This window comes from Arachis ipaensis, chromosome B6 (genome assembly GCF_059453495.1).
Source record: "Arachis ipaensis isolate K30076 ecotype BB chromosome B6, ASM5945349v1, whole genome shotgun sequence".
In the NCBI taxonomy this organism is placed as follows: domain Eukaryota; kingdom Viridiplantae; phylum Streptophyta; class Magnoliopsida; order Fabales; family Fabaceae; genus Arachis; species Arachis ipaensis.
In genome coordinates, this window is record NC_142441.1 from 150,099,034 (window position 1) to 150,121,441 (window position 22,408).

Below are 22,408 nucleotides of genomic sequence, written 5' to 3' on the forward strand. Positions count from 1 at the left end.
GTTCACAGTTTCATACTACACAGTTCAAAGAAAAATAAAATAGGGAGACAGAGTTCACAGTTTCAGAGTTCACAGAGCTTCACAAAATCAAGGAACTACTCAATCAAACTCATCAGGGAGACAGAGACATGCAACAGTTATTCAATCAAACAATCATAACTAAAAAAAAATTACTTGAAATTCTGGAAGCTCGAAGGCACCTTCAAGGCTTTAGCAGAACATGCAATAGGGAGAGTGAGAGACAGCGACGCCTAGTGACCAAGCAGTGGTGGAGCACCTTCGAAAGGACGACGGCTGCTGCGCGATTAGGTGGCTGTTCGAAGGATCGACGGCGGTGGCTCGACGGAGGTGATGGGCGACTGGACGACGAGCTCGATGAGAACCCGTGTGAAAGTCAGAGAGGCGTTCTCAGTTCGATGAGAAGGAGGGGGATTCACTCACTCATTCAGGATCCAATTAGGGATTTGATTACTGATTTAGGGTTCCAGAGGCTGAAACGGCAACGTTTTGCTGTCCAGCCAAAAAATCGACCAGGTCATGATTCGGTTCGACCGACCGGTTCACCGATTCAATTCCAGTTTTCAGATTTTGCAGTTTTCCTATTTACCTGAATCGCTTTCTGTCCGGTTCATGATTCAACCGGTTCGGCCGGCCAGTCCGAACCGATTTTCAGAACCTTGGCACAAACACAGTTACAGTAACATCTGAGTTGATTTTTTGGTAGGATATATAAGCTGAATAAGCAAGCAAACACATATTTAAAAATAAATTAAAGAAAAAACAAGATCTAAGAAGTAAACAAAATACAATTGCAATTAACACATGAAAAAAAAATAAAGGTTTAAGTGATACCTAGAGAATATAGCTTAAAATAAATATTTTTTTCATAGTTAGTTTTGGCTGTGCTTAAATTTTTAGTTGTCAAAAATAGTAATTTATTTTTTTTTTGTATATTATTTTTTTTGTAAACAATCGTCCGGATCTGATCACTGCGAGGGCATCACTTCCCTTGAAGTTACGGGGCTATTTTGCCGAATTTTTTAGAGAAAGTTGTCTCGTGTCCCTATATATTCTCTATCTACCCACTGGTATCAATTTCGGATACAGATACCCTTTTGTTGAAGGTCGTTTGAACTTTTTCTGAGAATATGGTTCTGCTTTTTGAACAGGATTCTGTGATTTTGGATGTCAAAGGCATCCTTAGGGTGATCTCATAATTCCTACGGGATAGAGACGAAGAGGTCAAGTGTGTAGTTACTACTCCATTATCTTTATTTAATTAATTATTTATTTAAATTAATGTTTAGACTCTAATTGATCAAAGTTCTTAGCTACTAATTTGGTCATACTGCTGATTGCTACTAATTTGATTGAAAAAATGATGATCGGAAAAAAAAAGAAGAACAAGAAAAAAACACTGAATAGTTTTAAAGTACAAATCAAAGGTAATTTTAAGATTTTCTTATTTGCATTTGGATATACTATTCAAATTATACCCGAAAATTTATATTATTGTTAATAATAATTTCAAAACATAAAAGATAAACGACTTACAAGTGACTTATAATTTAGTTTAACTTTTTGTGTAAATGTTTAGGTATTAGAAAAAAATTTAAAAATGAAAAATATCATTTTTTTAATAATATTTGCAAGAAGTGATATCAAAATATAATTTCTAAATGCTTTTTAAGAATATATATTTTATATTTAATTATTTTTATTATTTTTTTGTCACCCTGCTCTAGGTATTTTTTCTTTTAGAGAATTTAGGAAAAGAGGAAAAGACTTTGAAGCGTTAAACTCTGTTTAAGAGTTTTATTATTCTTATAACAAGGAATTTAGAGATTTTTATTAGCACTGCAAAATTCTCTAAACTCCTCATTTCCAATTTTCTCCAAGGCGTGTCCATGGGTTGCGGGAAAAAAAAAAGGGGAAGGACTTTCAAGAAGTTTTGAAGGTTTATTATATATATATTTTATAATTTTATCATTTATTAAAATATTACATATAAAAAAAGTAAACAACCATTGTATTATAAATTAATCACTAAATTAATTATTTCGTATAAAATAGTGCACAAATAATATTTTCAACAAATAAAAGATTAAATGGTAATACAATAATTTATTAAAGTAAAATAGTAAATTTAATTAAAATTCAAGTACAATCATACGGGTTAAAAAAAGGAGCTGTTTATAGATTGTGATATTTGGAATTAAATTAGAAAAATGTTACACTTTTATATAGGGGTGGTAAAGCGGGCCGGTCCGCCCCGCCCCGCCTAAGTCCGCCCTATAAACGGGGCGGACCGGCCCACCCCGCCAACTAAAATGGATTCAAAATGCTAGCCCGCCCCGCTTTATGGCGGATTGGCGGGCTAGCCCGCTTCTTTTTTTTTTGAAAAATAAAATTTATTAAAATTAACCAAAAAATAATAATTAAAAAATCAAATACAAATAAAAAATAGTCAAATTATAATATAATTTTTTTTACTATTTTTTTTTTAATTTTTAACTTCAATAAAATTGTTCAAAATAATATTTGTCAATAGAATCATTTTTATTTTAAAAAATAAGTCACATAATTTGAGTATATATACGAAATTGTAAAATAAAATAAATAAAGTTAATAACTAAAGAAGAATAAAAACAAAAAATGAAAAAAAGTGATTAAAAATTCTATAATTATTAATTTTATAACAGTAATCACTCTTTTATTTAATTAAAAAAAAGAAAAATAAAAATCTTCGGCCCGGCGGACCGGCCCGCCCCGCCCCGCCAAAACCCGCCAATTTAGCGAATTTTTGTAATTTGGCGGATTCCAAATCCTAGCCCGACCTGCCTTTTTTAGCCTGTTTGCGGATCGGCCCGACGGGCTCGACCCGTTTTGCCTCCCAATCATGTAATTCACTAAAGAATTTTGTAGAAAGGGGTCTATCTCCAAATATATCACAATACGGAGGTTAAAATATTAATTTAAATTTCCCAAACACAGAGGGTCAATATATGCCGTCGGATGCTAAGTAACTTAGATCCAACCGTTCATCCATGTTGGACTACCTACAACTCATTCACCCTCAAACGCGCAGAGAGAGAAAGAGAGAGAGAGAGAGAGTGAAAGAGGACCCTAATTCCGCAAACAGAACGAGAAGATTCTCTCTCGCAGTCCCAGCAATTCTTCTGGTAACGCAATCAAACCAATCGTATGTGTAATTTGATTAGGACTTTTCTTTTTATAAAAAATTGTTCATGTTATTATTCTCTTAACGAGAATTATTCATCTTTTGCGATGATTGTTGCACTATTTCTTATCACTTATTGATGCTTCAATTCATGAAAAGCTCTTTTTGTTTGAGTTAGTGATAATGAGTGCTGATTCCTTGTTTGGAAAATCAAAACTAGGGTTTGACTTTGCTGCAAATGTTTCTTCTGTATTACGAGTTGAGCTTTACGATTCAAGTTCATCTAAACTCGTGTTTAAGCTTCACGAATGTGTTAACTGACTTATGTATTTGCGCTTCGCAGGGATTATACTGTTAAAATGGCCAATAATTCTCAGCCCCCTGGTATGCAGGTACAAATGTTCTCATCAGTAGTTCTTAATGTTTTATCAATCTATTCTCTCTATGTACCAGCTACGCTATCATTCCATATTTTAGCAAGTTTATTTGACATTCAGCTGAAGGATTTAATTGTGCTTATTTATGGAACTAGCTGCTCTTTGCTGTTCCTTTTGTTAACTACTACTTCTTGCTCTCATATGGGAATATTTTGCAAGTTTGCATCACTCTTAGAACTCCTTATCTGCAGTTTCGGCCAGTCATTCAGGCCCAGCAAGGTCAGCCATTTGCTCCAATGGCTTCCCAACAATTTGGACTTGCAGGACATGCTATTCCTTCTTCAAATGTTGCAATGCCTGTTGGTCAGAGTCAGCAATTGCAGTATTCACAACCAATGCAGCAGTTGCCTCCAAGACATATTCAGCCTGGTCAACCTGCACCTTCGTCGCAGGTTATACCTATGCAATATATCCAAACAAATAGACCCCCGACATCCGTCCCACCACATTCACAGCCAACTGTTCCCCACTTAAGCAGTCATATGCCCAGCTTGGCTGTTTCAGCAGCAACTTCTCATTCTTCATATACTGTATGGTTGCCGTATTTTCTTTGTAGTTTTACATTGGTTGTACATTGTTAGAGTCCAGTTTGATATACAGTTTCGTACTCTTTTCAGTTTCAACCACCGTATAGTCAGCAGCAGGATAATGTTAATGCAATGGCTCAGTACCAGCAATCGGGCCAAATGCATGCTCCTCCGGCTGGACAACCTTGGGTGTCCTCTGTTTCTCAGAGTGCTGCAACTGTTACACCAGTGCAACAGGCTGGAGTGCAATCATCTGGTACTCCGTCAACTGATTCTGTAAGTGTTTGATCCTTACCTGGTTTCTAATGCATATTACTTGTTTTATTATCACGTTAATAAATTTTTATTATTTACCTAGTTGTAACAAGTATTGACACAAATAACATATGCTAAGAATGTTTCAAAAATTTTGGCAGAGCTTAGATAGTAGTGAATATTGGTAGTTTGACATTTATGAGTGCTTAAATATTGTATAAGTTTTGAAAATTTATGTTCTTATATTTTATGACCGTGTCCTACCATTTTTAGACATTGATATGGCTGTGTCTGTCTCCATGTCGGGTTTAGTGTTCATGTACATGTACATGTGCGTACCTTGTATATCTTCTTTTTTTTTTTCTCAATCTCTCTCACCAATTCTATCATTGTCATGGGCATATTTTTGGAGGAATTGTTAGGATCCACTGGAAGGTATTGGACATGAGTCTCACATTTGAAGTATGAGAATTTAATGAAACAGTTTATAATGGCCTTGGGCTCTACTCTAGGTTGTGGCATGTATTACCCAGGATTTGTATTAGTATACTTCAATAAATTTAGGTCGGCTTTTTGTTATGAACTTATGATATCATTGGATTGAAGTGGATTCTTTGAGAGCATAGCTTATTAGCTAACTGAATCTCTATAATTCATAAAGTATTTTTATGATGCTTACATTAGACGTGATTCATTGATTCAGATTTCTACTAAAGGTGGTAAAATATTATTATGTTTTTATATTATAGTTTTTGAGAAATATGATCTAATATAATTCTTGGTCTGTTGCTTTGTCAAATTTAGGCAACAAGTGCCCCTAACCAGCAGTCAGCATCTGATTGGCAAGAGCATACTGCAGCTGATGGCAGAAGGTATTGATTAATATCTTGTTTTTTGAGGAAACAGATGATATCTTTTACTGTTTACATTATTGAAAAAATATCTTTTACAGTTTATGATAACATTTGGATTGCTTATGTAGTTTGCATTATCTTGAATCATAAGAAGTTTTTGTTCTTTGATCATCTTTACCAGATATTACTACAACAAGAGGACAAGGCAATCTAGTTGGGAGAAACCATTGGAACTGATGTCACCTATTGAGGTGAGTTTTTGGATGATTGCTGATGCTGACACAATTTGAATGCCATTTTTATATATGTTCGACATGCTTGAAAATGTTGTGTGGCCAATCAAACTGGTTTCTAATGTGATCGTTGACCATATCTGAATATTTCAATCATCAAAAAAGGTTTATGGTGCGAATATCCTTTTATGCGCATGTGCTTCCACTGATTTGTAGATATCATGGCAAGTCAGGAGAAATTTTAGCAACTGCTCTATATGGTCACTGTGAAGGCGGTGGTTACACTTTCTCGAGGCAGGCAACAGTTTGCTATTTATAACCCCTTTTTTTTATTTTTATTTTTTTATTTTGGTTTACAATCTTAAAATGCAAGATTGGTGTATATTTGAATTACCATTAATTGATTGTTGTCTGTACCCTTCACATCCCCTTCCTCCAGTGGCTTAAGGGTGAACAATATGGGATGTGTGAATGATATCATTTGTTCCCTTTGTAAGTTTCTTTGGCTCTTCCTACGTGTACAAAAGAATAAAATAAATATAAAACATTTATGTGTTTATCTTATTGCTGTTTTACCACTTCCAACTCCTCTTTGTTTATGTATCTCGTTTCCCATTCCGTAATCTTGTTTAATCGGTTTTTTAATTGCAGTCAGGTATGCTTATGTATTTAGGCATGAGCATGTCAAAAGTTCTGCTTTGCTTTTATGCATTTTATATTATAACTCTTAATATTGGCAATGTTGTCATCTTACAGTATTCTCTTCGATCCTTGATTTGTTTAATTAATGCCTCTAGTTTCTAACAGCAGCATGTGTTTAATTTATTACCTTGATATGATAATCTGTTGTGGATGGTTTATGGTTAGCATTTGCAAATATCTCTAACTTTGCTGGATTTGACAGAGGGCTGATGCATCAACTGTTTGGAAAGAATTCACATCTTCAGATGGAAGAAAGTGCGTTTTATCCCTTGTTGTATAATTTTATTAAGTCTATTTTTCTGAACTTTCTGTGGCACGTATTTGTAAAATTTTACTTATGATCTATATTTTGACCATGATTTCTTGTAGGTATTATTACAACAAGGTTACTCAGCAATCAACATGGTCAATACCAGAGGAACTTAAGGTAATAATTATGTATGTTATAAATTTCTATAACTATACATGGAAACATTAAGTTTGTCAATCCAAATTACAATATTTCTATTCAGTTGGCTCGTGAATTGGCGCTGAAAGCTGCCAATCAGGGAATGCAGTTAGAAACAAGTGATACATCGAATACTGCTGTTTCATCTGCTGCACCATCAACAGTGACTAATACTGCTAGCTCAAACACTCCTTTGACATCAAATGGGCTTGCTTCAAGTCCAGCATCTGTCACACCAATTGCATCGTCAACTGGTCCTCAGCAGTTGGTTTCTGGATTATCAAGTACCACTGGGACTGAACTGAGTACTGTGGTAACTGCGTCTACGGCAGTAGCTGGACCTGCAAATCCTCTTGACACCACTACACCGTCCAGGTATAAACTCTGTTCTGTTTTCTACTGTTTTCGTCTATCCTTTTGGTAGTTTCTGTTGCTAACTTATGTGTCTAAAACTTACCTGAGCAGTGTTGAAAATCAAGCATCTCAGGATTTTGCTGCTCCTACCGGTGGAGCTTCTGTTAAAGATATAGAGGTAACCTCCCGCCCCCCAACTCTATTCTCAGCTTTTAGGTTTTCTTGCATTTATACAAGTGTACAAGAGCAAAGAATTAATGATTTCAAGAAGAAAGGATAACTTAAACAGAACACTAGAATAAATTTGCACCTTTGGTTCGATCTCTTGTAAAATATTTAAGCAACTGAAAAATGCACCAAACCATGTATGGCAGGGTAACAGCCGAATAGAAAGTTTTGTTATCACTGGGACTGTTTAATTGGCACCTAGATCTTTTGTTTGTAGGAAAAGTTTCTCTCTCTCTCTCTCTCTCTCTCTCTCTCTCTCACACACACACACACACACACACACACACAAAATCAGGTCATAAAGTGAGCAAAATATTCCTATGTGACAGTCTTCTTGATTTGCTGTGCGATTGAGAGCTAGCATTGAGTTATTTCTCATTTTGAGTTTTGTTGCTATTCTTGCAGGAAACCAAAAAAGGATTGCCAGTTGCTGGAAAAGTTAATGTGACTCTGCCAGAGGAGAAAGCAAATGATAAAGAAACCTTTGCATATGCAAATAAGATGGTAAGAGCTCCAAATGATATTGTTTACTGTATTCAAATGAAAATTTGGAATGCATGACACGGTTTTTATCTTTTTATTTTTATTGTATTAACTACAATCACAATGCTCTTTAGGAAGCAAAAATTGCATTTAAGGCACTATTGGAGTCTGCTAATGTTCAGTCTGATTGGACATGGGAACAGGTAAATAATGGACATTTTTCTAAGTTTCTCTTTTTGTTTCAAATGCTAATTACTATATTTGAATTGTAACTCAGGCGATGAGAGAAATAATCAATGACAAAAGATACAATGCTCTAAAAACACTTGGTGAGCGGAAACAAGCTTTTAATGAGGTGAGAAACTAGCTTGCAGTGGCACATTGCATGTGCCCCTTGTGTTGTGCATATATTCTATATGTATATTTATGACCATCTGGGTCTGACATGGGTCAATTTAAAATATTCAGTATTTGGGCCAAAGGAAGAAGCTAGAGGCTGAAGAGAGACGCATGAAGCAGAAAAAAGCTCGAGAAGAATTCACAAAGATGTTGGAAGTAAGTTACAGACATGATCTCAAGTTGTTTTGCTGATGTGAAATAATTCTTAATGCATGTTCTCTTTTCAGGAGTGCAAGGAGCTAACTTCATCCATGAGATGGAGGTACCTTTCTTGCCTCGTTGATTATGAATGAATTTACTAAGATGATTTTTATTCTAAACTAATCCTTCTTGAGATGCCTAACATTTATTTTGTCATGATCAGCAAAGCAATCAATATGTTTGAAAATGATGAGCGGTTCAATGCTGTTGACAAAATGAGGGACAGGGAAGATTTATTTGAGAGCTACATGGTGGAACTCGAGAGAAAGGTGACAGATTTTATCTTTTGTTTACATGTGTAGTCTGAATCTTTCTAGGTATTATGTTTCATTTTAGTCTATATATATATATATATATATAATAAACTCAAGAAGCCTGCATAAAATTTTTCTTGAGTGCTTTGTGTGGATTGTCCTTACTTAGTGATGCCAATTTTTCCTTCAACAGCCCTTAGCAATAAGGGGTAATATATGGGAAATGGGATTCTATCACATAGCTAGCCAAATTTGGGGGCAAAATTTTTTTTCCCATTTTTTTTGGTTTTTTTTTGGGTTTTGGGGGGGGGGGGGGGGTTATGGTTGGCTAGAGTGAAATATTTACTGAAATGCTTAGTTGCTGTCGCTGCGTTCCACTTCAGCTTTTTTCATATTCTCCTCAAATTTGTATAGATTTTGTCTGATTATATATTGGGTGTAGGGAAGAATTATAAAATATTAGGTAGGAAAAACGGCTGTTTAGATTAAAATATAACAATAGTCAGAGGTTAGGGTTTCGCAATCAAAGATGTCTAAAATTTTATTCCTTGTTATACTGTTTAGGAAAAGGAAAATGCTGCTGAGGAACACAGACGGAATTTAGCAGAATACAGGAAATTCTTGGAGTCATGTGATTATGTGAAGGTACATATTACTTAAAAATGTTTAACTCTGTTGTAAACTTGTAATTGTTTCTATTTTCTTCAACATTCCTTATTTAGTCAATTTTCGCCTTTTGGGTTTCATTTTAGGTTCACAGTCCATGGCGAAAAGTCCAAGATCGGTTAGAGGACGATGATAGATATTTACGGCTTGAAAAAATTGACCGCTTGCTTGTTTTCCAGGTACAGCTGTTATAGTTATAGTTATAGTTGGCATATATCATAGATCTGTGTGCTGAGATTGGCATTGGCAGGACTATATTCGTGAATTGGAAAAGGAAGAAGAGGAGCAAAAACGAGTACAGAAGGTAGACCCTTAACGTGTCATTTGTTGAATTGTTGTGTCTTGGCCCACATGTTTGCATGTGTATTTATTTATGTGACTACATATAGGAGCGAGTTCGTCGTGGTGAAAGGAAAAATCGTGATGCATTCCGCAAGTTGTTGGAAGAACATGTTGCTGCTGGAATTCTTAATGCTAAAACTCAATGGAGAGAATACTGCTTGAAGGTAGTACATATTTTCATTGCTTGTGATGAAAAGCTGGAATAATATGGTAACAGAAATACTTTTCTTGTGTTCACATTTTCCCAGGTTAGGGATTTGCCTCAATATCAAGCTGTCGCATCAAACACATCTGGTTCCACTCCTAAGGATTTATTTGAGGATGTAGTAGAAGATCTTGAAAATCAGGTTATCTAATTTCCATTTTGAGTCATTTCTTTTGAATATTTATTGTTTCTTATCCTGATCAAATGGAGCAAGACTTAATTCTGTATTTTATGTTTTTTATTTTTTTTTTTCTGTTCAAATATTGAGTTTGATGTCAATAATTTTCTGAATTGAAATATATTGAAAATACGATTTCTCATATATTTCCAACTCCATTAATTTCTTTGATTGAATCTTTCTCGGGTCATTTGTGATTTGGGAATGGAATAAATTCTAGTATTGTGAGTGATCTGTTTAACTTACTGTATTTGTTAAAATTTTTGAAATGTTCACATCAACCTAAAGTATTAAATTTTGTGTTGACAGTACCATGAAGACAAGACACTGGTAAAAGATATAATTAAGTCAGGCAAGGTATGGTCTAAGCATCAAATATATTTTTCTTTTGCTTTATCCGTAGTTTTTATTTTTGATGAACAACCTGCTTCTCTGTTTCATGTGTTGATCAAGTAGATCACTGTAGTGTCCACTTCGGTGTTTGAGGAATTCAAGGCTGCTATCTTGGAAGAAGCTAGTTGCGAAACAATATCAGAGATCAATTTGAAGGTAATGTATTGTGGTTGTAATTTCTGTTATTTTAGTTTCATTTCTTGCTCCAAAAATATAATAATTTAAGAGTAATTAAATTACTTCATGGGAATCAGAGATTAATAGTTACTCTCCCAATGTCTAAAGAGGGAATTTAATGAGGCAACACAATGCAAGAAATTGTGGGTATTATATTTTTTGATGTATAATATTTAGCTACTACATTGGAAACTACTTTCAGAAATCTTACATAAATTTAATACTATCAGCAACGTGGTGAAGAAACTTATTACATTAGTTTCAACTCTATGTTCGTTATGGATATTGTTCTGTGAGGATTTGCTTGGATATTTATATTTGATATTTAAAAAGAGAAAAGAAAAAACACTATCTCAGAATAAAATGAAATGTTTCCATTGTCTAAGTAAGTCACCTCGATTTGAAATTTCCCATTCACTAAATTGCTGTATGGGTCTCTCTGTGATTCTTTTGATCAACTTCAATAAACTTAGAGTCACATGTGCATGCTGGAGATTGTATTCCTTTGCAACATGGATTATCAGATTTTGATTCTTTCTCTCTTTTAAAGCTTATATTCGAAGACTTGTTAGAGAGAGCTAAAGAGAAAGAGGAGAAAGAAGCTAAGAAGCGCCAGCGCCTTGCTGATGACTTAACTAACCTGTTATATACATTTAAGGTAAACTAAGATTTTTCCAGTTATCTAATTCTTGTTTCTCATTATTTGGCTAGGTAAATTATTACTAGAAAGTGTCATCATCTAATTTTGTAGGATATTACTACTTCTTCAACTTGGGAGGATTGCAAGCCACTTGTTGAGGAGACACAAGAGTACAGGTACATGTTCTCTGTTTCGAGTTACTGAGTCGGTTGTGCCATGAATAGTGTTGTCCATCCTGGAAATATTTGTTCTTGATGATTCTGTCCTACACTTATAGATCAATGGGGGATGAAAACTACAGTAGAGAAGTATTTGAGGAGTACATTACATACCTAAAGGAAAAAGCTAAAGAGAAGGAACGCAAGCGTGAAGAGGAAAAGGTGTGCAAATCTTATTTATCTGAGTTTTTCGTTTCATAACTTATTTGAATTGGTTGTGAGAAGATATGGCTTCATAATTTAGAAATATGTCTTCTTTATTAACTTATTTTAAGGGTCTAGGGTCAATACACCGCATTTTATTCTTACAAAAAAAAATTATCTGCAGGCCAGAAAGGAGAAAGAGAGAGAAGAGAAAGAGAAACGGAAGGAGAAGGAAAAGGAAAAGAAAGAGAAGGATAGAGAACGCGAGAAAGAAAAGTCTAAAGATCGGCATAAGAAGGACGACACAGATAGTGAAAACCAAGATATTGAAAGCCATGGTTTCAAGGAAGAGAAGAAAAAAGACAAAGATAAGGAAAGGAAACACAGGAAGAGGCGACACAGCAGTGTAGAGGATGTGGATTCCGAGAGGGATGAAAAAGAAGAGTCTAAGAAATCACGAAAGCACGGCAGCGACCGAAAGAAATCTCGAAAGGTCATTGATATTTCTGCATCATCTTGATTGTTAGATTTTACTTGTAACATTTTAGAATAAGCATGTGAAATGAATGCAACTATCTTGCAGCATGCAAACTCTCCAGAATCAGACAATGAAACCCGGCATAGAAGACACAAGAGGGAGCACCGTGATGGTTCCCGGAAAACCGGGGGCCATGAAGAACTTGAAGACGGGGAACTCGGCGATGATGCAGAGATTTAGACGCTAGGTTGCTAACCTTTTTGCAGTTATGAGATACAGAACTTTGCCTGCATCCTTTCAAGACTTGGGTTGTCGAATATTAATTTTGTTCTTTTAGACTCCCCTTTTCTTGGGGAACATTTGTGTTTAGGAGATTTGACTTCATATGTAAAAAAAAATTAGAATCTGTTGGTTCTCCTTGGATTTATCAATTAACATGTCCACTTTGTACCAAGGTTTTTGAGTCCTTGCGTATTTGCAAGTCCAAATTTTAAAAAATCAACTTTAGGTCTACAAGCTGAACAATGTGCGGATAATTTGACAATTATTTCCAAACGCAAGTAATAAGCAGATTATAATCTGAATTAGTTTTCCAAATCAATTGAATTATAACTAAAATCATTGCTCCAAAGTAGGAGAGCTTTTTGTGTGTGTTTGATTTCTACGCTAGGATTGGTCTGCCCAAGTTGCTATAAATTCTAATACAATTTCATTGTTAATACCTTCCAATATATGGTCAGTGATCTCAACACTAATGGCTTTCACTTGTTCCTCCATGTTCCTCCATTCGTCTATTGAACTCAAGTAATCCATAGTCTTGAGGTTTGCACCTTGCCGACCGCATTCTTTTTTTCCCTCACAAATGGGTCCTTTGTAACATTGTTTTACCTTTTCTTGCTTAGTTGGAATGGCCACTATGGAAATATCTCTCTCACGGGCACATAGCAGTCTTTTAATCTTTTGAACTACCTTTTTGGACGTATTTGGCCGAATAAGAAACTCTGCTGATTGCTTATTGGTATTGGTACAATTCTCTTTCTTCACTGACTCTCCAAGTAAATTCCATATGGCAGCTACTGTTTCATCAGCACATCATACTCATGAGTTCATATACAATGATAAGTCATGTTATTTTAACATAGTGTTTTAGATTAAATGTCACTTTTAGTTATGTAAACATCAAAATAACATATTGGTTTCATCAACAGTATAAATCCATCAATTTTGTTGAATGATACATTAGCATGCAATGCGATTTATTAACAAAATAGTACCAATTTGTGAGAGACTAAAATATCTTACAAAACATAATTCTAAGAGCAACTCCAATAAGATATTTTTTTAGTATCAATTTTGATTTTTATAGTAACTAAACCGATTTGAAATTGAAACTTACATTTAATATAATCTTTGAAATGATATTGGTAAGGAGATACCGTATCATTTTAAAAAAAAGACTAATAAATACTGTCATTTATATATCTATTAAATCTATTAAATGAACATTGTAACTTTGTTATGTAACGTCGTTAAATTGAAATGAAACCAAGCATTAGAGTGACGAATTTCAATTTTCACATGGAGTTTCAAATCAATTTTTATGATATATGGTCTCACAAATGTTTATGTGGTATTGTGCGGGATCCAAAATAAAATGAAATTAAAACTATGTATTGGAGATGCTCTAAGGACTAATTAATATTTTCGAAATTTTAGGATGTAAAATGTACATTAATTGTAATTTTATGGACCAAATTATACACTTACTCGTTAATAATCATATTCAACTTGCATAATGAAACTCATACTTATTTAAGCTATGGTTCACGGATGTCAATGACTGTCTAAAACACAATGTGAATATAACATTTCTATTAAAGAACATGACTCAATATTTTTACTATTTCCGTTTTTTTTTTTCCTTTGGGAATATACACGTAAAGAAAGTAATATTTGAACATGGGAGATTATACTGAAATCCACGGTGAAAAAACTGCAACTAGTCATATCTTAATCAATAAATTGGAAACAAAATATTTAGGGTTAAATATTATATATAGACAATAATAATAATAATAGATATGATAATGGCAAAGATATTTACCATGTGGAATTCTGTATACAGGTATCTTTCCCATTGAAACAAGGCTACTCTCTATGCGTTTCTGGTGCTGCCTTCCAATGTTTATAACAGCAAAAGAAAATAATATATAAATTTAAAAAATTAAAAATAAAGATAGATTGAGTCTAAATGTTACATATGAAACCTTAGAACATTGTCATCCAATTAAATTTCTAAATTTATCAACCATGCTATGTTATGTGTACACCAAAATCAGCAATTAGTATGACATATATATTAAAATATAAAATACATATTGAAAATAAATTAAACAGTACATTATTTATACATACACAAATACTATACAAATACATAGTCGCTGATTTTTGGTGTGCACATAGTATTTTTGTGAATTTATATAACTATTAAAATAAGAGATAGTTAAAGTTAAGGCAAATATTTTTGTTGACGTGATAAATTGGTAATACATTATTATCTATATTAAACTTTTTTACATTGATGCATTCAAATTAAACACTTTAAAAAGATTTGTAGTTAAAAAACATATTTAAGGATTAGATATATACCTCTGAAAAGTTTCTGAAGAAAACAAATTTTGATCTTCATTATTTGACCATAAGGAATTTCCTTTCTTTCCATATGGTAGAAGAACTTTGTAAAAAGGAAGCATAGCCTTTTTTCTCTTTCTTGATTTCTCATCATTATTAGAACTCTTATTTCCATCAGAATCTCCATTGAATCTTTTCCACCATTTTGAAGAGTGTTGTCTCTCAAGAAGGTAAACCTCTAATATGAATGGTTCTTGTTGCTCAGTGAGAAAATCTCTAATCCTTTTTTGTGGTTTGGTTGTTGATGAAGCCATAGAAGGAGGCTAAAGTTTGAAGGGTAAGTAAGTAATAATAAAAGATGTTGCAATTAGCATATCTGAAAGTTGAGGACAGAGACTATATAGTCACAATAATATATGGAATGTTTTGGAAGTTAATGAAGTCACAAGCAATGATACCATACAATGTAATTAGGTACAAACAATATTAATTATAAGAGTAATCACAAATTGTCCTTCAAAATTTTTTTCTTTTTTTTTCCCAGATAGAATTAGCTTCTTAGAATTTGAAAATAAGGATAGAGATTCAAATTCTTATTGGTTAGAAATTCATTTTGACAATTGCTAATACGTTCCGAAAAAAATAAGTACGTTTATAGATTTGTTTAATTAACAAGTGCAGCACTCTTTATTTAGTAAAAAATGTTTTAAGAATAATGCATCTAATTTTTCACAATTTCAAAAAGGTCAACATAGTATATTTTTTGTGTTAAATTTTATATGAAAGGATTAATTTGTCAACTTTTTACATTATCAAGGATGAATTTGTCATTTTAATATCCAAAACACAACTTTATTCTCCATTTTTTTTCAAAGTTAGAAGCTATGTTGCACGGACACTGACACAAGACATGACATAACACAGGACACGCCGACACGTGAATTTTAAAATCTTACATGACACGGAGATACACATATATATAAAATATAAAGTATTTTATAGATAAATTGTAATGATATTTTGATATTTTATTGATATTAAAATATAAATTAAAATTTTTAATTATTTTTAATGTCTTATTTTAATTATATCAAGTATTTAAAAGATTTTTTGTTTTAATAAATAATAATATATACTATATCTAAATTTATTTTAAGAATATATGTTAAGAATAAGATTGGACACGCGGACACATGATGGTATTTAGGTGTGTCCAAACGTGTCCGGAGAAGAATTTTTTATTTTTTATTAAGACACGGTTGGACACAGTAGACACGTGTGTCGGACGAATGTCGGTGAGTGTCGTATCCAAAATGTGTCCGACACGCAGACACAAAGTATCCGTGCTTCATAGGTTAGAAGTGAGATTCGAATCCGCAACTTTTAGGTGAGTATAGAGAAACTATGCCATTTGAGCTACTCATCATAAAATTTAAATTAATTTTTTTTTAGAATTGTGCATTAGTCATTAACACACGTTTAATAATTATTATGGTGGTTTAACCGAAATGTCCAGGCCAAAAGTTAAAAAATATCGAATACATAATAAAAGTGATGTAATATTGTCATATTGATGTGTGTCTTTCTAGAGATTTTTTGGATGCATGTCTGATGTTAATGTAGCAGTCATTTTTTTTTAGGTTAAAAACTTCCTCCAGCCTATGATATTCAATTACCCTTATTAGTTCATATGGATTTCACTGCATGTATCGTCCATTCAAGAATGATTAATTCCAATGATCAAGAGAATCTTGGTTTCAAAATTTCAGTCCGATCCATACAAAGAGAATAATTATTCAAAGTAGCATCATATAGGACAGAAAGCTAAGAAAGAATATAAAATGCATGCATGGTAAGTTATATATTAAGAATATTTTAAAATGAGGTGTCACTTTGGTTTTTTTTTATACAAACATGTTTGTTGAAACTTTATTTTCACTCATGTTACTTTCAACAATCATCACGGACAGACAACAAAACATTTACACTATTTCGATCATTTATACAATGTTGATATTTGCAATTTTGCATAGGATTCAAATCTTGTTAAAATTATTTTTAAAAAAATTAATTCAATTCTCTATTATTTACCCAAATAAATAGAGTTTCTTTACTTTTTATTGATTTCAATGGTAAAGATGTGACTTGTCAAGTTAGCAAGAAACATATTCATTTTGTAAATATGTAAATTTGATATCTAGTCGTTTTTTTTAGGTTGGTCTACTGGTTAGCTCACTAATTAAACACTTGTTGGGGTTCGAATCCCACTTTATGTATAAAGCAATCTATTGGCTAACAACAAACTTTTAAATGGAGCTCAGATGATTCTATTTTTTCAGAATCCGAAGTATTATTTGACTAAGTTTGAAAATTAAAAAAAAAAATCTAAAGAAATTTAGTACAACTAATGGTCGCCTAAATAAATTTGATAAGTTTGGTTAGTATTTATTTGACATTGTAACAAAAATTAAAATGCACATTTGAGAAGATTTATAGGTTGTATTATACTATGTTTATAAGAATTTAAGAATCAAAGTATACCGAAGCCTAAGTTAGAGAAAACATAAAGAAGTTCCCCCTTTTCTATATTTTGTTAACTATGAAAATTGAATTGATATATTTTTTTTTTAAAGATTAGAATTTTTTAACTTTATGTCTAATGGATATAATTGAGGAGAGAGATGGAGGATATTGTCTACCCACACTTGTTTTGGTTATTCAATATTTATTTATTTTCAGTAAGGTTGGGGTTCAACTTTTGTCAATAATTGAAAATAATAGATTAGCTAACACTAAAAGGATCTTATACTGATAGTTGATAGGGATTTTTTTTTTTTTAATTAGTGATTTTGTTCAAAAAGAAAATCAACACATCCATTTTAGTGTAAATTGAAAGGATAAACTCATTTAAAGTAAGTTATTCTTAAAAAGATGAGAAACTGAAAAATATTCACTCTAAGATCTTTAAAGTGTATTATGTGCTAAACCTCCAAAATAATCTAAAGTTAGATACCTCTAATTTCTCAATGTAAATACAAGTGCACTTTCTTTTAAGCTTTCTACTTATGTTGAAAACTACTTATTAGTTCAAATTTCAGAATCATTATTTCCATTTTAGCGAAATTCTTAAAAAGGTATCAGAAAATGGCAAAAATGCAATGCAAACGACAATTCTATTTTCAGCTGAGGTGTGGGTAAGAAAACTGGAAAATGAAATAGTACTCACTCCTCAATTAATGTAATTATTAGGCTATATATATTGGTTTTAGTTCTTGTTTAAAGAAACATCTAAGGAGTACCAATCTATTTGGTTTTTATCAAAAGTGGTACTTTTGGCTTAGTAGCACCCACTAATTTTGTATTGTCTGCCTTCAAATCTAAATCCAATCTTAGTCCTTTTTTAAATAATAAAAAAAAAGTATCTATATTAATCAAAGCTTAGTTATTATACTTTATAATTGCTTTGATGTGTCGCTATCAACGGTATATGATTCAATGAGGACCATGCACAAATATGTCCTAAGGTTATAAAACATTTATTGTGGGGTTTGTTAAGTGCTAAAACATTATTATCTAAAAATTATACGGAAACATAATTTAATTTCTTTTAATAATGTGAATAACTCCTGAGATTAGGACTTGATAGATAACAAGGCATACCCAGTTACCCACCAAGATTGGGTCATTAATGGACCATATCATTATACAAGCCACATATTTTAACTTATATTTTTCAATGAATGTTTTGTCTTTATAAATTAAATTGTCCTATTGTCTTTTTTCTTTCGTCAGGATATACAGAAAACGGATTTTGCGGAAGCTGTTTATTTTATGTAAAATGATATATCCTCCTATTGTCATAATTACTAGAAGACCTTTTACAATTAAAAAAACATTAAATGTATAAATATTTTCAATTTTTTTTTGGTATACAAATACTTTCAATTTAATACTATTGATGATCAACTATGGGTGCATAACTTTATCTATTTTCATTTAATCATTTCATTCTTTTTGGGCTGCTAAAGGTTTAACTTTCAACTAAAACAAAAAAACAAAAAATCCCTATAAACATATACTTCGTGGAAACATGAAAAAATAAAGAAAAAGAAACATATATTACTTGGGGGTTCACAACTAAATTGTTTCGACTTTCGAATGAATTGTTGGATGACAGAATTGACCCTTGTCATAACATTTCATAGCTTTTTTCTACATATTCTCACAATCCTTATTGAAATGTATCGACTGTGATTTAATTCCATTATGATCATCTAAAAGTATAAACTTAATGGAAATAGAAAGCACCAACGTAAAATAATAGTAAAATCTACAACGGTAGTTTATTGTACATGATTCACCAAGTTTACGATTGTCCTTCCGCTACAAGTATTAACTATTAAATAAGTCACAGACCACGTGAAATGGAATAAAAAGATTAAGAGAAGGGTAAGTAGGAAGGAAGTACTAAAAATAGGATCCAATGCCGGTAACCACTTTAGACTTTAGAGGCCAAACCATGAACGAAAAATTAATAAACAAAAAATTCATCCGACAAAACTTCAATAATATGAAAATATCTGTCATGCTAGTGAGATACTCAAAATCTTGATCATAATTTCACAGAATTTTAATTTCAAAGATAAAAAATAAGTCTCTCAAAACACACGGTAAGATTTTCCCATGGTACTCTTCAGATACAAGCACCTAACCTGAAATAAGTAAAATAAATATTGCACGTTATATGATTTGGCTAGATGAAAGAATTTAAATATACCCATGGATTAAAAATAACAATACAGGGAATAAACACTAATCAACAAACATGCAAACTAAGTCAATAATAAAAGGGGTAAAGTCATGAACATGTCGACATAGCCATTTAACCAGAAGAGATAGATGAAGAATGCAATAGCAGACATAGCCATTTAACCAGAAGAGATAGATGAAGAATGCAATAGCAACGCATCAAACATCGAAGGACGGAGGAATACTTACGTTCTGCCAGTTCTTTTTCAACAGGGAAACAAGGAAGTTAACACTCAGTTGTACGTTTTGAAAGATTTGCTTTTCCTCCATACTAACATTGCCAACGGCTACTCCCATGCAGAGCACCTTCTTAAGCTGAAACTTGACCATAGCCTTTGTCTCGTTAACTTTTGACTCGAGAGATTCTTGGTGGGTAACAAGTGTGGGAAACTTTCCTGCAAAGTCAGGAGGAATTTCAAAAGCAGCAAAAGGTGAAAACTGAAATTCGAACGATACACGCAACATATAAGGTCTACCAAACAAAACGAACACTACATTCAGTAGACAATTAAAAGAACTATAAACAGGAAGACTACAATGTCACACTTGAATAAAATTATCTAAATCATAATAATTTAACAAGTTTCTGGAAATGCACAAAAGTTTAAAATCGAAAAGATACATGCCTGCCTTGTTGAGACCAGGACCCAAGAGACGAGGAATCTGCTTAATGACTGCTTCAGAAGCCAAGAAAGCATGATATTTCTTGGCAAGTTTCTTCACCAATTTCTTATTTTTGTTAAGCTTCTTCAATGCTTCAACATCCATCCAATCCAATCCTATTTTCTCAGCCTGCAAATTATAAGTTCAATCAACATAACAAACATGGCAACCATTACACACAACAATCACACAAGCAGCACTGAAACACAACCAAAATATCACTTCCATCAAATCATAAAATGTCATTGCTCTCTTCAAGTGCAGCCAATGTGTCATTTCAAGATACTCCATTCATACAACAAAATGGAAAGCACAGCATTTGCAAAGTCATTCAAATCAAGCATCTCATTTACACACTTCAAATACCAGATTGTTACAAACGTTAATGTTAAGCCAAAAACTTCAATTAGATACCTAATTTTCTCACATAAATATGTAATTTCTACGAATCAACTTATTCTATCATATCCAATATAAATCAAGGGTCATGTATGACAATAACCAAATTACAAAAATAAAAGGAGCTACCATTTTACTTCTATAACTAAGAAGTCTTGATACAACAACAGAAAATGAATTGGAAGACAAGCTTACCTCTTCAACATGCTGAGCATCACCAAGCATGCAGATTTTCATCTTGGGCCTTGGGATGTGTGGCAACTTTACAGAACCACTGAAGCGCTTGTCCTTCTGTGGATCATAGTTTTTGAGTCCAATTTGGAGCTCAATGGTCTCAACAAACTTCCTATTCTTCTCTTTCGAATCAGCCACAATTCCTGTGATGGCTTCTCTCAGCGCATCACTCTGAAGCTTACTATACAGTTCGCGCGCGCACACACACAGATAAAATCAACACTCATATCGCCAATTAATTAATTTCACAAAAACAAAATTATTCAAGAGATTCATTTCGTTTTCACCAAACATTTATTATTAATCCATGACGAAAATGAGGGGAAAACATAAATCTTTGACGGTGGAAGCTAAAATTTACCTCATGGTTGAAGCTAGGGTTTTGTGGAATCAAGAGCTGCTAAAACTGCGAACAAAAATTGAAATGGAAAGAGAAAGAGTTGGTATTAGGAAAAACTAAACGTCAAAATCGAATCCAAATCAAAATGGAAAGAGGAGAATTATTGTAGCGATTTGAGTGAACGCAGAAAGTAGCAATACCCTGTGTCTGTGTGAGGCGGAATGGAACAGAAGACAGTAGCTAGGGTTTTCGGCTGGTTATGGATATGACATATGAGCATTGGCTGGGTTGGGCCGGGTTGGGCCGGGTTAAGCTTCCAAATTAATTTAATATTGGGCTTAGGCCCATTACGATATCAGACCCTCAATCTTTTCTTCTATTCTAATACTATGGTCCAAAAGCCCCCTTGCCATTCAAAGGAGGATTGGGTATGAACCGGGAGGGTTGGCAGCGCTGGGTGCTCTGATATTGTTGGCTGGAATTTTTTTTTTTTCGTTCTGAGTTGCTGTTGTTACGATTTTAGTTCTGAGTTGCTGAATTAGATTATTGTTGTTGCTGCTGAATTATTGAATTATCGTTTAATTATTGATTTTAATTTTCTCACATAATCTCTTTGAAGGGATATAATGTTTTTATTTTACTTCACTGCAAAGATATGAGTTAAACTCCAAAATAGTCTCTGAGATTGCCATCGTGCACTAAAATCGTCCCTGAGATTCCAATTGCACTAATTACGTGAAAAAAATGTATCATATTAGTCCCTCACCTATTTTCCATTAACGACGTGATGACACGGCATGATGACGTATACTGTAAGTGACACGTGTCATTTCATGATTTGGTCACGTGTAATGGTATGATGATATGGTGACCAGTGACACGTGGCATGCTGATGTGGATGGTTGTGCCACGTGTCACAATGTTATTTGGCCACGTGTCCGTTTGTGCCACGTGTCGCAACAATATTCGTCCACGTGTCATCCATTATGTCATCGTTGTATATGCACCAAATTAGTCCCTCACTTTGCATTAAGTGACTCATTTTAGTCCCTGAAATTGAATGCCGTATACCAAACTAGTCCCTTCACTAATTTTTTCTCATTTTTTTCTATAAATTAAAAAATTTAATATCTTAGATACACTAATTTCAATTCTATTTTTTATATATCGTCCAAATACAAGTGCTTTTATAAAAAATTTTAAGATTTTAGTTTTAATTATATAATTTTTTTAATAATTTAACATTGGTAAATTTTGTAATATATAAGTATGTTATTATAAAAAAATAATTATATGATTGATTAGACACATTTTTTTCATAAAAAAATATGTGTT

At 32.9% G+C, this 22,408-nt stretch overlaps 3 protein-coding genes across 5 annotated transcripts; 1 reads left to right on the top strand and 2 right to left on the bottom strand.

Moving 5' to 3' along the window:
* Positions 1–2,903: 2,903 nt before the first annotated feature.
* Positions 2,904–12,451, top strand: PRP40A (pre-mRNA-processing protein 40A). 2 transcript variants are annotated; one of them, XM_088492050.1, is made up of 28 exons: positions 2,904–3,182; positions 3,525–3,573; positions 3,810–4,148; positions 4,236–4,421; positions 5,205–5,272; positions 5,436–5,505; positions 6,392–6,444; positions 6,559–6,616; positions 6,702–7,012; positions 7,103–7,169; positions 7,625–7,723; positions 7,837–7,905; positions 7,980–8,057; positions 8,171–8,257; positions 8,329–8,363; positions 8,466–8,571; positions 9,121–9,201; positions 9,309–9,401; positions 9,473–9,526; positions 9,612–9,728; positions 9,813–9,911; positions 10,257–10,304; positions 10,404–10,496; positions 11,068–11,175; positions 11,269–11,333; positions 11,435–11,537; positions 11,704–12,012; positions 12,103–12,451. In XM_088492050.1, the coding sequence occupies exons 2-28, from the start codon at positions 3,541–3,543 to the stop codon at positions 12,235–12,237; spliced, it is 2,964 nt and encodes a 987-aa protein (XP_088348176.1). In that variant the 5' UTR covers positions 2,904–3,182; positions 3,525–3,540; the 3' UTR covers positions 12,238–12,451. The 2 variants fall into 2 exon arrangements, with proteins under 2 accessions (XP_088348176.1, XP_088348175.1); XM_088492049.1 differs by having other exon boundaries at positions 3,048–3,202.
* Positions 12,452–12,581: 130 nt separating this feature from the next.
* On the bottom strand, positions 12,582–14,987 carry LOC110263641 (uncharacterized). 2 transcript variants are annotated; one of them, XM_088492058.1, is made up of 3 exons: positions 14,647–14,987; positions 14,102–14,172; positions 12,582–13,070 (listed from the first exon to the last, which is right to left on the bottom strand). In XM_088492058.1, exons 1-3 carry the CDS (start codon positions 14,940–14,942, stop codon positions 12,664–12,666), a joined length of 774 nt encoding a protein of 257 aa, XP_088348184.1. In that variant the 5' UTR covers positions 14,943–14,987; the 3' UTR covers positions 12,582–12,663. The 2 variants fall into 2 exon arrangements, with proteins under 2 accessions (XP_088348184.1, XP_088348183.1); XM_088492057.1 differs by having other exon boundaries at positions 12,582–13,073.
* A 4,145-nt stretch (positions 14,988–19,132) lies between these two features.
* LOC107605581 (large ribosomal subunit protein uL1) lies at positions 19,133–21,351 on the bottom strand. The gene is made up of 6 exons (XM_016307496.3): positions 21,274–21,351; positions 21,095–21,139; positions 20,695–20,914; positions 20,064–20,229; positions 19,627–19,832; positions 19,133–19,340 (listed from the first exon to the last, which is right to left on the bottom strand). The coding sequence occupies exons 2-6, from the start codon at positions 21,097–21,099 to the stop codon at positions 19,287–19,289; spliced, it is 651 nt and encodes a 216-aa protein (XP_016162982.1). The 5' UTR covers positions 21,100–21,139; positions 21,274–21,351; the 3' UTR covers positions 19,133–19,286.
* Positions 21,352–22,408: the final 1,057 nt, after the last annotated feature.

Bases quoted from the DNA above. Each gene is read 5' to 3' on its own strand.
- PRP40A (XM_088492049.1), top strand. From the start codon at position 3,048: ATGTTGGACTACCTACAACTCATTCACCCTCAAACGCGCAGAGAGAGA. The intron at 5,273-5,435 runs GTATTGATTAAT...CATCTTTACCAG, and splicing joins ACTGCAGCTGATGGCAGAAG to ATATTACTACAACAAGAGGA. The intron at 9,912-10,256 runs GTTATCTAATTT...TTGTGTTGACAG, and splicing joins TAGAAGATCTTGAAAATCAG to TACCATGAAGACAAGACACT.
- LOC110263641 (XM_088492057.1), bottom strand. From the start codon at position 14,942: ATGGCTTCATCAACAACCAAACCACAAAAAAGGATTAGAGATTTTCTC. The intron at 14,173-14,646 runs GTATATATCTAA...AAACATTGGAAG, and splicing joins TCTTCAGAAACTTTTCAGAG to GCAGCACCAGAAACGCATAG. The intron at 13,074-14,101 runs GTAAATATCTTT...CTGATGAAACAG, and splicing joins TGTATACAGAATTCCACATG to TAGCTGCCATATGGAATTTA.
- LOC107605581 (XM_016307496.3), bottom strand. The intron at 19,833-20,063 runs GCATGTATCTTT...CTGACTTTGCAG, and splicing joins TCCTGGTCTCAACAAGGCAG to GAAAGTTTCCCACACTTGTT. The intron at 19,341-19,626 runs GTAAGTATTCCT...TACTTATTTCAG, and splicing joins TGAAAAAGAACTGGCAGAAC to GTTAGGTGCTTGTATCTGAA.